This window comes from Neolamprologus multifasciatus, chromosome 1 (genome assembly GCF_963576455.1).
Source record: "Neolamprologus multifasciatus chromosome 1, fNeoMul1.2, whole genome shotgun sequence".
NCBI classification, from domain to species: Eukaryota; Metazoa; Chordata; class Actinopteri; order Cichliformes; family Cichlidae; genus Neolamprologus; species Neolamprologus multifasciatus.
In genome coordinates, this window is record NC_140439.1 from 1723793 (window position 1) to 1736633 (window position 12841).

General features: G+C 44.5%; 1 protein-coding gene across 10 annotated transcripts in view; it reads right to left on the reverse strand.

Moving 5' to 3' along the window:
- The window catches only part of ppip5k1a (diphosphoinositol pentakisphosphate kinase 1a), a 61864-nt gene that overhangs the window by 16514 nt on the left and 32509 nt on the right, over positions 1 to 12841 (reverse strand). For 9 of the 10 annotated variants that reach the window (XM_085166377.1, XM_085166789.1, XM_085166543.1 and 6 more), the window contains exons 2-17: positions 11091 to 11608; positions 10328 to 10523; positions 9999 to 10089; positions 9785 to 9870; positions 8037 to 8191; positions 4863 to 4964; positions 4363 to 4524; positions 4152 to 4273; positions 3973 to 4074; positions 3281 to 3367; positions 3127 to 3202; positions 2917 to 3026; positions 1977 to 2062; positions 1762 to 1887; positions 1424 to 1545; positions 1122 to 1304 (exon numbers count right to left, since the gene is read on the reverse strand). In XM_085166377.1, the coding sequence (XP_085022503.1) occupies positions 1122 to 1304; positions 1424 to 1545; positions 1762 to 1887; positions 1977 to 2062; positions 2917 to 3026; positions 3127 to 3202; positions 3281 to 3367; positions 3973 to 4074; positions 4152 to 4273; positions 4363 to 4524; positions 4863 to 4964; positions 8037 to 8191; positions 9785 to 9870; positions 9999 to 10089; positions 10328 to 10523; positions 11091 to 11234 (1950 nt within the window). In that variant the 5' untranslated portion in view covers positions 11235 to 11608. Of the gene's footprint in view, positions 1 to 1121; positions 1305 to 1423; positions 1546 to 1761; positions 1888 to 1976; positions 2063 to 2916; positions 3027 to 3126; positions 3203 to 3280; positions 3368 to 3972; positions 4075 to 4151; positions 4274 to 4362; positions 4525 to 4862; positions 5064 to 5937; positions 8000 to 8036; positions 8192 to 9784; positions 9871 to 9998; positions 10090 to 10327; positions 10524 to 11090; positions 11609 to 12841 lie in introns of those variants that run through there. The other variant, XM_085167019.1, reaches the window with a different exon arrangement.

Here is a 12841-nt window from a genome sequence, read left to right on the forward strand (position 1 = left end):
AGACCTCACACCGAGCACATCTACTGCGGGTGTGGTGCCTGTTATCAGACCCGGAGTTAGCAACATCCCCCAAAAACCCGAAGAGGAGAGTCCTGGCCCCTAGCCCTGCCAGTGTAGCAGAAATGATGAGGATGATGATGCAGCAGCAGCCGTTCTTCTCTGCGTGAGTAGCTTAATGTTGTTCGTGTTTAATTTACGTTGAGTAGGCTAACCACGTTATTACATTAATACATGTAAGGTCAACTAGCAAACATCATCATAGCTACATGCGGCTGTCTTCTTGTTTGATGGCAGATACTCCCTTCACCCTGGACAAAAAGGCTAAAATGACCAAAGAAAAAGTGGAAAACAGTTAAACATGAGAGGTTTTTGGACAAATTTGTGTTTTTTCCATTGTTTAAGCACTGCTTCCAGCCAAGAGTGATACCATATATGCCCCATAGCTGCAGAAAAGGCTAACATTGTTATCTTTTTACAAAAAAACAGCTGAACATGAGAGGTTTTTGGACAAAGCTTGTGTTCTCCATTCTTTAAGCACCGGTTCGAGCACCGTTTAAGCACCGGCACCGTTTCAAAAGTACCGGTTTGGCACCGGTATCAGATAAAACCTAAACGATACCCATCCCTACTGACGTGCTGTACGGGCTCGCAGTTATGGAGATCTGACTCGGACGATTCACATTATCACCACTGCACAGTTCCTCCCGGCCTGCATGCACGTTCATCACACTGCTGTGCTGTCAGGCTGCTGAATAAGGTCGATGTGCTGCTTTGTGGTGCAGGCACGCCTCTGCGGAGCTCTTTGCATATGATTTGTTCCTACTTAACATCACCTGCCCTAAATCCAGACATTTCCAGACAGCAGCTGATGATCCGCTTGTAGAACCAAGCTCTTCACCTCCTGTTTGTCCCAGACGTCAGACTCTTGTTTCTCCCATCATCACTGCAGCGCAGAGACGCGCACATGCAGCCACACCATCAGGCTTACAGAATACTCGACTTGCTTTCACTTTGCCATTAAGATTCGGATTATTTGTGCAGCCCTGCTACCACACATGCTCTCCAATATAACCACACAATCTGCTCTGGCACGTCAGCGATAAACACAGCTGGTTAGTCACCCTGTCGTAGTCCTCGTCGGTGAAGTCTCTGTCCTTCTGCAGGATTTCATGGAGCCGAGCTTTGACGCGGTGTTGGCAGCTGCTCAGCGAGTCGCTGTCGTTGTCCAGCAACCCGTTCATGTTGGCGCTCTTCACCATCTGAACCAGGATGGGAGTCAGCTCGCCCTCCAGGGCCAGCAAACCCTGCCCACACAGACACATTTCACTAGTTACTGCATGTCCGTGGCTTGTACCAAAGCTCAAAGGCCTCAGCCTTCCTATTTCTGTTATTACACTTCTTAGAACAGCAGGATGCTGCGTACCTTTGCAAAAGCAGCAGCTGTCATCTGCACCCTGCCTTCATCAGACGCATAAATCTTCAGGTCGTGTCTGTAGGTGCTGTGTAGGCGCAGTAACCCGCAGCCTGGAAATCCAGCATAGTCTCCTACAAAACACAGTATGCACGCACGCAGGCTTGTTTTAAATCATTTCTCTGTTTAAGACCTTTCATAACATGTAACTGGTGAGTGAACAACACGGACCTGAGATCTCAGCATGTTCATTTTTCCATCACCAGCTTATTGCTCAGAGTTACAATGCCAGCAGCACTGCGTGTGGTAAACACCATGTTCCAGAGGAAACATGCTTGTGTGCGTCTCACCTTGTCCTCCGGGGTACATACAGCGGAAGGCTCTCCCCAGTTCTTCAGCCTGCACTCTGCCAGCGGGGGTCAGCTCCCCCCCCCACTTCAGCACCAGCAGCAGCGATGGCCCTTCCTTACGAGTGTCTGGAAATAACCACAGAGGCGGGCAGTCAGCACTCAGCTTAGGCTTGTTCCTTTGGGAAGAAGCCCTTAAACAGTCTTTGTCTCCCTACCTTCCTCCTCACTCGAGGTCTTGGGCTGCCCATGGGGCAGGTAAGTAAGCTGCACTTTTCTGTTGATCCCCGAGAAGTGACCGTACCTTTGTTACGGGAAAAAAGCCAAAGATACTTATAGTTAGCAATGCATGACATCTCACTTCTGATAAGGAAAGACGGGCTTGCTTTTATGACGACTACCAAAATACGGCCTTGGCTGTGACTGTAAAGAGTTTCAGCAGTGTTATAACAGAAAGACTGACTTTGAAAACTTATGAAAATGTAGAAAAGAAGTGAACTGGTAACTTCTGAGAAACCCATCTGTCATAAACACGGAGAAAGATCTACACCTTCAACAAAACAAGAAGCTTTATAAAAATATTTGGGAACGATCCCCATCCTTTAGAAAGTTCACTCATTATTGTTCAGAGGGTGTCAGACTGGTTTTATATCGAGGTCCAGACTGAAACGCTCCTTCCTGTCAGCATAAAGAAGTTTATTTAATCCCAGAGACATCTGAATATAAGAAAAAGAAGTGTGCTTATACCTCAGTGTGTCCACGTGATAAAGAAATGCTGCTGGAGTCACTGACACAAATGTGTCGACACGACTGTTTTAGTTTAAACTGTAACAAACACACGTGTCAAATTACAGGAAAGAAACCAGTTCATTGACCAGACTGCCCAGTCATTATAAAACTGAACTTGTAGAAAATGTAAAAACTGAAATTTGTAATATCAAATCTTGGCTTCTGTTGTTACTTACTGTGAATGTGTGAATGTTAGCAGAAAAAGTCATAAAAAGGCCTCCTTCACATTTTCTAAAGTCACCTGGTGGGGCAGCAGGCCCCGGGCCTTATGTTTGACACCCCTGCTTTAGTCAAACAGTTTGCCGAGCTGAGCCAGAAACAGATTAAATGAATATGAGATCAGGAGTCAATAAAATGCTTCTCGCTTACATCTCCAGAACCGTCTTCAGCTGCTCCAGTTTGGACTTCTTCTCTTCTATCTCACAGTCGTTCTGCTGCCCGATCTCTGCTAACAGCTGCCGGGTGATGTCCAGCACCTCCTGTCGGGGTTCAAAGTCACACACACACGTTCACACACACTTTGTCCTCACAGAGACCGCAATCACAAATGAAACCTTGGCTATTGTTTTCCTCTTTTACCTGCAGTTGTTTTGGTTTTTTGAGTTTTAATTTCCCAGTTTTGTATCCTCCATATTTCTCAAACAGATCAAAGAACCTGGAAGCATCCGAGACGTTAATCAAAGATCTTTAACCTGCAGGAAACAGGAGCATATTAACAGAGAGGCAGGCCTACATTGGGTTGCGAACTTCCATCTTCATTTTCTGTTTGGGCGTTCTGTCTCCGTGTCGGATAACGGCGATGACACAGCGAAGTTCCATCCTGCAGAGCGTGAGTAGAGATTTGAGTTGCATCAGTATAAATCTGTGTACATGACGCGTTTCTTCAATAAAGCTGTGCTTGTAGTGACTGCAACTAATTAAGGCAGCACCTTTGCTATGCAGCTGAGCTTCGGGGAGTGTGATGGGCTCAATCAGGACGAACTGTGTGAAAATGTGCTGAATGCAGCGCACGCTTCAACCAACACTGATGATTTTAGAAATCTGTTTGGCTTTAGTTTGTGTGCTGCTGCGTGCTCAGCTCAGGGGCATGCTTACTGTCATCTACTGTAGCTAACACACAGTTATTATGTTCAACTGAAGAAGCAACTCTGCTTTTTAAAAAGTGACAGAATTTCTTATTTTTTTGTATTTATCAAACTACTTTTACTATATTAGGCAAAAATGGAATAAAATGTAGTTTATTTATTTATTTAATTTTTAAACGATTGAATTGATTAAGTGGGAGAAAAAAGTGACCCGCACCTTTGTGGCTGTATGTGAAAAAATAATTGGCCCTAAATCTAATGACTGGTTTTGGCAGCGCGAGCTGCAATCAGGCGTCTGTGATAAGTCTAGTCCTCTGTGTCTGCTCCTGTTATGACTCACATGGTCCCTGAAGTGGTGGGAACAATGGGGATGTCTTCAGCCTCAGTAGGGATAGACCAAGGAATCTGAAACTGCGGAGCCAGTTCACGCATCACAATATTCCTGCAGAGAAACGCAGACTCCATCACCAGATCGGAACGAGTGAACACCAGAAAAGAGAAAAGAACTAAAGGTGGTACCCGAGGATCTTGGCACAGTCATCGTAGTACTTCATCGAGTTCTTCACAAAACTGAAACCGTTGACGTCGCACACGTAGGAGTGTCCATTGGCCCGCAGAAGGTCGAAGCCGCACACTGTTTGCTGCAGCGACAGCAGATGAGGACGTGGTTCATTCTCCACGACAAGAAACCAGAAAACTGTAACACACCTGAGGTATCAACTGCACATACCTTGAATGCCAGGCAGACCTTACGAGCCACCAGTTTTTCCATGGCTGACAGCATGACGGGGTAACGAACCTCCTTGCCCTCGCTGTCTCTCTCCACCTTCCCGTCCAAAGCAGGAGACTTTCGGGCCTCGGCATGAGCGTAGTCCGGTCCCACAGTGTACACCTGACGTGAAATGAAAACACCCACAAAAATCTGAGAGATGACCCAAGCGGGTAGTCCCCTCGTCGTGTGACTTGATAAAGTTTTACACTGGAGGCCTTTATTGACACAACGCCTAAAGACGATCTGCGCCTCCAGCTGCCCGACAGCCACGATAGAGAGAAATCCTTGAGGTCCTCTAAATCATATCAGCGGTTTTACTGAACACACCAGCACAATTCAGGTTAATGTGGATGAACGTGACAGTTGATGAAATCCTTTCTACAGGTGCTTTATTAGCATTAACAAAGTGTTCTTTGCACATAGTTTATCTACCATGTACTCTGTGACAAATACTCTACCTTAACATCTGTGCCATCTGTTGGCATGAACTCTTCATAGATGTAAGAGCCCGTCTTCCTCACGCTGCTCTCTGGCGAGTAGACGCTGCTCCGGCTCCCAATCTACAAAACCCAGAGAGTCGTTGAGCGGCCGCTCTGTTTATGAGGTTCACCTCTGCATGGTTTCCATAAAACCCATCAAACTCTAAATTAAAGGCCACACTGTGGCTGTGTCCCAATTCAAGGTCTGCACGCTTGAAGTACGCGCACTACGCGCACTACACGCACTACGTACGGTGCGTACTATAAGTACGAGAAGTGCGGAAGTGAGAGGCTTGTGAAATGGGACGGTCTAGCCTTCGTCGCTGTTCAGGTTGCCTAGCAACCACGATACTAACCGCGAGAAACATCTCATACAGCTTTGTGTGACAGAAATGAAGGAGAAAAATGTTTTGTTGGTCATTCATTTCTGTCATGACATCACTTTGATTATTTGAGTATCTGAGGCTGAGACCACAGGACTGTAAAACATGATTGTTGGGCTTCATTTCTGTACTGAACAGTCATTACAAGATTAGTTAGTAAATAACAATTAGTTAATGTTGTTCATGAGACTAAAATCATCTCACTGTGGTAATGTAAATATAATATGGCCAATATTATAGTATTGTCTGATTATTATGAGATATATATTAAGTTAGTTAACGCTGAAAGTACAAACATCACTAATGTCACACAACTTTGCCGACATGTGGCCAACAGTAATGTTTTAATGTTCTTCGTTATTAAACATTCACACATGAATAAGTGACGTCATATTCAGTACTTACTTTTGACAGTTCACTCTTCGGCCGCTCCCTTCTGCCGTATTTTGCGGCAAAATTATCCACACCCACCGCCGCGCTATGAATTGTGGGATATATGGGACCACGAAGCGTGCACCGGACCACGCTTGATATTTGGGGAAATCGACGGCGCATTTGGAGTATGCATTTGAAGTACACTTCGAATTGGGACAGCCGTCGTCGCGTGGCGGTGATGTAATCACACTTAAAATGCGTACTTCAAGCGTGCAGACCCTGAATTGGGACACAGCCTGTGTTTGACAATGCTGCCGTGGATCAAAGACAATGCAATTACTGATGAGCAGCAGTAGTCCCATATCCAAGGTTCATACGCATTTTTTAAGCACTTTCAAGGTCCATTTTCAAGCTTTTCCAGCATTACCCAAAAAAAAGAATTCATGTTTCACTTAGCACCACCCCAGTAAGGCCATGTCAAAATTAAATCATTTCACGTCGACTTAAATGTCTTTTGTTCCAATTTAGTTAAAACTGAAAAATGCACCACAGACAAAAACTGAAAAAGGAAATCGCTAGTGTACAAACTCAAACACATTTCTCTTAAAAATTAAGATTTGAAAATGTGAACAAATCTGCACCAAGCACCACAATAATACACAGCAAGGCCAAATTAAGAAGTCTTCTCATCAGATATTGAGGCTTCTTTCCTGTGTGACACAAAAAAAAATAGGAGACAGATGTTTGTTTTTTAACTAGTTAAGCACCCACGAAAGGGAGGAGATCATGTTCAATCTGTTATAACACGAGGTCAGAAAGTGCTGGCACGAGTAGTGTCACAGAAACCTCTGAATCTCAGATAAAATCTCATATAAACCATGTCTACAAACACCAAACAAAGCAAAGACAGCAAACAGTTAAAGGAGCAGCTACATCACCATGAATCTGTGGACAGGCTGTGCGGGGAGGGGTGGGGTCACACATTGAAACAGACTGACCTGCAGAAAACTATTCGGTCAGATAGCTATTTGTGGTGAATGAAATAGTTTCAAACACTTTTAAGCACCACATCTGAAATTCAAGCACTTTTCAAACCTTGAAAAGACAATATTACAATTCAAGGATTTCAAGCACCCGTATGAACTCTGTATAGCAGGTGTGTCCAACTCCAGGCCTCGAGGGCTGGTGTCCTGCAGGTTTTAGATCTCACCCTGGGTCAACACACCTGAATCAAATGATTAGTTCAGTACCAGGCCTCTGGAGAACATCAACACATGTTGAGGAGGTCATTTAGCCATTTGAATCAGCTGTGTTGGATCAAGGACACATGTAAAACCTGCAGGACACCGGCCCTCGAGGCCTGGAATTGGGGACCCCTGCTATATATCATTAAGAGAAGAGCCTTAGCCTTTCAGCTAGAGGTGGTTCACTCCCACCATAAGCTACAGCTCCCCTAAGACGTCGCTCACTGGTCCAGTCCAGCTCTTTAAGGGTTGAAAATCTTAGGGAAACATCTCCATCCCTTCTGCTTCTTCTGGATGGGTGTCAAACATACTCAGGCGTGGCTGACCTCACCTCCTGCAAGCAGGAAATGGCAGAAGCCGTTTGCGAGTGTCGAAGCCGATCCCCGCCTTTCTTATGCCCCGCGGAGCCCGGCTGGGCTAAGGCTGTTTGCATATTTAAACAGTTTTCTAACATGAACCTCCAGCAGAGGGGAAGCAGAGAAAACAGCCTGTGTATGCTGGGCTTCACTTATACCAAGAGTGTGTCATGAGTTGGGGTGCTGTTTAGGGGAAGGGCTGTGAATGGAACCAGCCCAGGCTGCTACGTGCACATAAATAACTGTGCAGTGATGGTGATAGTTCTGGCTCAGACTCAGGCAACGGGTGATCTGCCAACAGGACACCGACCCTGAACACATGGCCAAAATAACAGAGGAGTGGCTCCAGGACCACTCTATGAATGCCCGACTGAACATCTATGAAGGTGCACCAGCGCTCCACATCCAACCTGATGGAGTCTGAGAAGTTCTGCAAAGAAGAATGGGAGAAACTGCCCAGAAACGCGCTGAGCTTGTAACAGCAGACTAAAAGAGATCTGAGGCTGTACTTGAACAGGCTGTGAATATTTGTCATTACAGGTTATTGTTTCTAACATTTTGAGGTGAAAAACAAATTGAATACTTTGCTGCTGCACTGTACACTGCACAATACATCAGCCAATAAAATGCACTCTCCGTTTCATGTTCTCTGATTGGTCCATTTCTGACACTGGGTTTTTTTGAATTCTTCTGGCAACAACAAAACGTTTTTGTTCTTTCTTTCCATACTTTAACCACATTGCATGAAACGCTTATTTATAAAGAAAAAAAAGCCACAAGGGCCAAATCAGAGACCTTTCTGAAGAGTCGCTGGCTTCCACCACCAGCCGATGTGGGGTAATAGATGTAGACGTTGTGGTCCTCGGCACACACGGGCTTCTCAACAAAAGGCTTCTGGAAGATTTCTCCGTTCACCTCCACATGATCCTCTCCTTCTACGAGGTTGCACTCTGAGACAGACACACACAGATCAAATGCATCTGTTTTCTCTTTTCATTAGCACCCAATATAACACACACAACGTTCCACCGTGCCGTGTTTACTCTAGCGCCCTGTGAAGCAGCTCTACCCTTTCGACCACGTGATACTCATCACTCATTTAAAAAACAGTCATTAGTGTCAAGGATAAGGACACTTAAGACATCTGACCGTTCATCAGTCAGGAGATTGTGTCACTGTGTTTAAACGGGAATTGGATGACAGAGCCAAGATACCACAGCACTTAAGTATGGGACACTTGTGACTGCTTCAAATTTGATGCTATATTTATCCTTCAGCTAAAAAAAAACACAAGTACAGCCAACAAGTACCCAAGGATGCTGCATGGACAATGGGAGCTTTGGGCTGTTTTTCTGAGCTTTTTAAAGTTTTAGAATTAATGGTGGCAACATTTTTATCACGTATGAAACGCTGTTATTGGCAACCATGAAACAGACTGTAACTTTGTAACAACAAGTGAGACCTGCCCCTTGGTGAACTCCTACAGCCTGTGGAGTAGGGCTGCACGATTAATCGTTAGAAAATCGCGATCTCGATTCATACTTATGTGCGATCTCATTTCCAAATGACAACGATTTAAAAAAAAAAAAAAAAAAACGACGATTGTACCGCATTTTGATTCGGGACGTAATCTGCATGAAAACAAGCGCTCACTCTTCCTGCTCAACAAATGACAAGGGCGGAGCCTTAAACCACGTGATACAGAAGCTGGCTGCTAAAATTGGCAGGGAAAAAACAACAGAGAGCACATCAGGGATGACGAGAAAGTGAGGAGAAAATCCGTCCCGGTCAACCACCCAAACATCAATAACGGGAACCTTATACAGCGCTTCCCTATACCCGTCGAACTCCCGCAGGCACAAAGAAATTACGGAGGCTGTTACTTATCACCTGACCAAAGATATGGCTCCATCAACACTGTGCAAAACGAGGGATTTAGGAAAATGATCAACACCCTAGACAAACGCTACACAGTGCCGTCCCGCAACTATTTTTCTATTGTTGCACTACCTGCTCTATACACGCAGCGTCGAGCAACGGTGGAGACGGAATTTCAAGCAGTACAACATTTTGCGGCAACGACAAAACGTGAGACATTTGTTGTTTTTATGTTCAGTCTCAACTGCTACGAAGTTGATGTGCAGTTAATAAGCGCAATAAATATTTATACTGGAAAAGAAAATCGTGAGAGAATCGCGATCTCAATTCTAAGCAAAAAAATCGTGATTCTCATTTTATGCAAAATCGTGCAGCCCTACTGTGGAGTCCCTTTTTAGGAGCAAATGATGCTTAAGCTTGCTTCTAAAAGCTTTTCCTTAATACTTGCCCAGAAAGAACAACAACAAAACAAATAGCCATATGACCTTAACTCATTTATTTATGTTTTACTTCCAAACATTTATGTTACTACTTCCTGGAATAAGGTCCAGCAGAGACCTGACGGGACCTGAAAGAGGCCCTTTAACTGAAACATGCACTCTTTGCATCGTCACAAATGTTCTCAGTGCATATATGTAGTGACTTGTTATCAACAGGAGACTGACCATCTGGTTTATCAGGGTCACGGTTCAGCACAGCATAGCGTGGTAGATCAATCCCTTCCTCCTGCAGGATGCGATACACCTCTCTCCTGTCAAAATCAAATGAAGAAACAAAAAGAGGAACAAGCACTGGCTGTTTATTTTCACATATCCTGATTCTCTTCACGTGTATTTAGCTCAAATGATGGAAGTAGATAGTTTCAGTAAAAGAGCGCACCTGTCCTGTATGTAATACTGCATATTCAGGTCATTGATGAGCAGAGGATTTCTTAGTTTGGCATAGCTCACGGCCTTATCCAGCGGAAATCCTGTTTTACACAAACATGCAGAGAAACCTGAAACAGACTCTTAAACCATAATCTTCACTATAAGACAGCTACTCAGCTCAGTGTGCGAATGCTTGGGAACTTTATAAGATGATAAACACAGCAGAATGTGTGCTACGTCACACAAACATCATCAATATGTGACGAAGCGGGGAAGCAAGAAGCACAACGAGTCTGTTGTGTTTTTGCATGTGTGTTTCAGTTGGGGAGGGCACTGTACCCTTGGAGTGGAAGGAGATGAGGCAGTCACAAAGAGGCCATTTGTCCACCGGCTCGTTGAGGATTACGTCCTCTGGGAAGATGACCACAGTGATGTACTCGAACCTGCAAAGCCTCTCCAAGATCTGGGTCATCGGCTTGGACTTTGACTTCTTCATCATGCAACAGATCCCCACGACAATCTGTCGCTCTGGGGGCTGAACGAGGAAGAGCAGAGCACGCCGGTTAAACTTTCGGCTCTACGTACATTAACTGAAAGCAACGGCAAATCTATTCTCTAAAAGTGCATCTGTAAAAAGACTAAATTATATATTTTTTAATATCACCAACTCTGTGACCTTCATTAAGTTCTAAAATTTAAACTAAGATGACTTTACTTTCTATCCTCTGTCAGCATCTGTCCACCTCACTAATCCATGCATAGCTACATGTATTTAATCGAAGCTAAATACAAACTATGGTGGCTTTTAGAAACTTCTCATCTCTTTATATGTATGCATCTGCTAAAACAATTAGCTAATTATACTAAACTGTAAAACCTAACATAAAGGAGAGCTCTATTTTATATTTGCATCAAGTATCACTACGTCCAAAGTCATGCGAAGTCCCAATGAATCAATGACTTGATTATTTTGAATCAATCGACTGGTCAAAAGCCATGGATATACTGGTCACTACGGCTGCCATGGTTACAACATGATAGCTTAGAGCTTCCTGCTGCTGACTAATCAGTGACAATCAGCTGTGACGGGAGAGTCACCCACCGAGTCTGTGTCTTCGCCGTCCTCATACAGCTCCATATCTGTCCTTATGCTATCTTCCAGGACCTCGCTCTCATCGTCCTCGCAGCCCACGAAGAATCTGGGAGCGCCACACCGGCTCTCGCCCGGGCTGTTGGGCTCTGACATCACAGTCCCCCACGGCAGCCCTCAGCATCCCGCCGCACCATCGTACACCAACACGCCGCCGGAGCCAGGCCTGGGGAGAGGGATGGGACTGCTCTGCCGGGGCGACGCAGCAGAGCCGGTGGACGAAGGCGGGCAAGGCAGAGCGGCAAGGCGGGACTGAACAAAGGGCACTCCAGCATAAAAGTTTTTGTAGGAAATTATGGTCCAGGCCGGTCCTCCGTGGTGACGACTTCACTCGAGCATTTCATTCTTCATTCAGCAAACTCACGTGTTAAACAGCTCGCTCGTATTTCACAAGAGTCTCCAGCAACAAGCTACGGCTCCACTTGTGTAACGACGGTCCCGTCGTCCATTTGTACGCAAACTTGACAGTCCTGCAACGAATGAGAGCACAACATGAAAGCTACACTTATGAGATTGTGCTTCACAGTGCAGAGCAATGCTCATCTGCACTGCCTGTAGTCTGTTTGTTACAAATATTAGCTGTTATAAATGTCACACTATGTTTAGCTCATGATGTCATTTCACTTTCGTGGTGGTCAGCATGTCCTGGAAGCTTTGTTCTAATAAGCCAATTTGCTGAGTGTGCAAAAACACATAAACTCTTTTTTTTTTTTTTTTAACCAACATTGAAACAAGATTATTAAATGAATCCAGACATGTTAAACTGACTAAATCCTTTGTTCATTCATTGTAATTTTAGTGTTTTAGCTCCATAACAACTTTGTGTTTATTAGAAAAATTAACATCAAGCCTAACGCTCCAAATCTCACCCGATATTAAGCAGAATTAGCCTCGTCATTACTGGATTACACATTAGAGTGACGCTGCAGCCTGGTGCTGGCCGTCAGCTCTGTTCTGCCCAACATAAGCCGGTCACGTCAGCAGACCACAGACCACAACTACTCATTACTCCCTGGCGCACTAGATGACACAGCTGAACAACAAACCACTTCAGCAGCAGGCACAGTCACTCAGGCAAAAGCTGCAAAGGCTCCCAATGAGAGTACGAACCAGTATTCAATTACACAAATGCCTGAGGATTTCAAAGTCAGGGAACACACACAAAAAGGCCAAGCTCTCTCTGCAGAGTCTGGTTGTTTATTTTAAGCCTCCAGTGACCTGAAAACTCACTGCTCTTACGTAACGGCTTTCATTAATTAACACGACAGCAAGCAGAACGCCACAGAGATTTTGTTGTTGTTCAATCGTTTCAGGGACGGCTCGTTTGCAGCTCGGACTCCCCTGGAGTTGTTCTGCATGCTCACAATAATCCATACTAATGGATTCCATGGAATACTATATTATAGTATACCATACTATGGAATCCATACTAATGGATACTGATCTTCACTGGAACATAATGTGATGGTAATAATCCCCTTCAGTTTGCCACCATCTTAAACACGCTGTTTAATCTGCCTGCAGCATCCTTTTAAAACAGCTTTTTCTTTTTTAAATTGGAAACTTTAAAACAGCAGGGTGAACCCAGATGACCATATAAGGAATATCAGCTCTTACTGACATCACATAGAACCCATTCAAGAAAAAAGAAGCATTTGAACTGAGTGTTCAGAGCATAATAGTATAGTATAATAGCATAATAG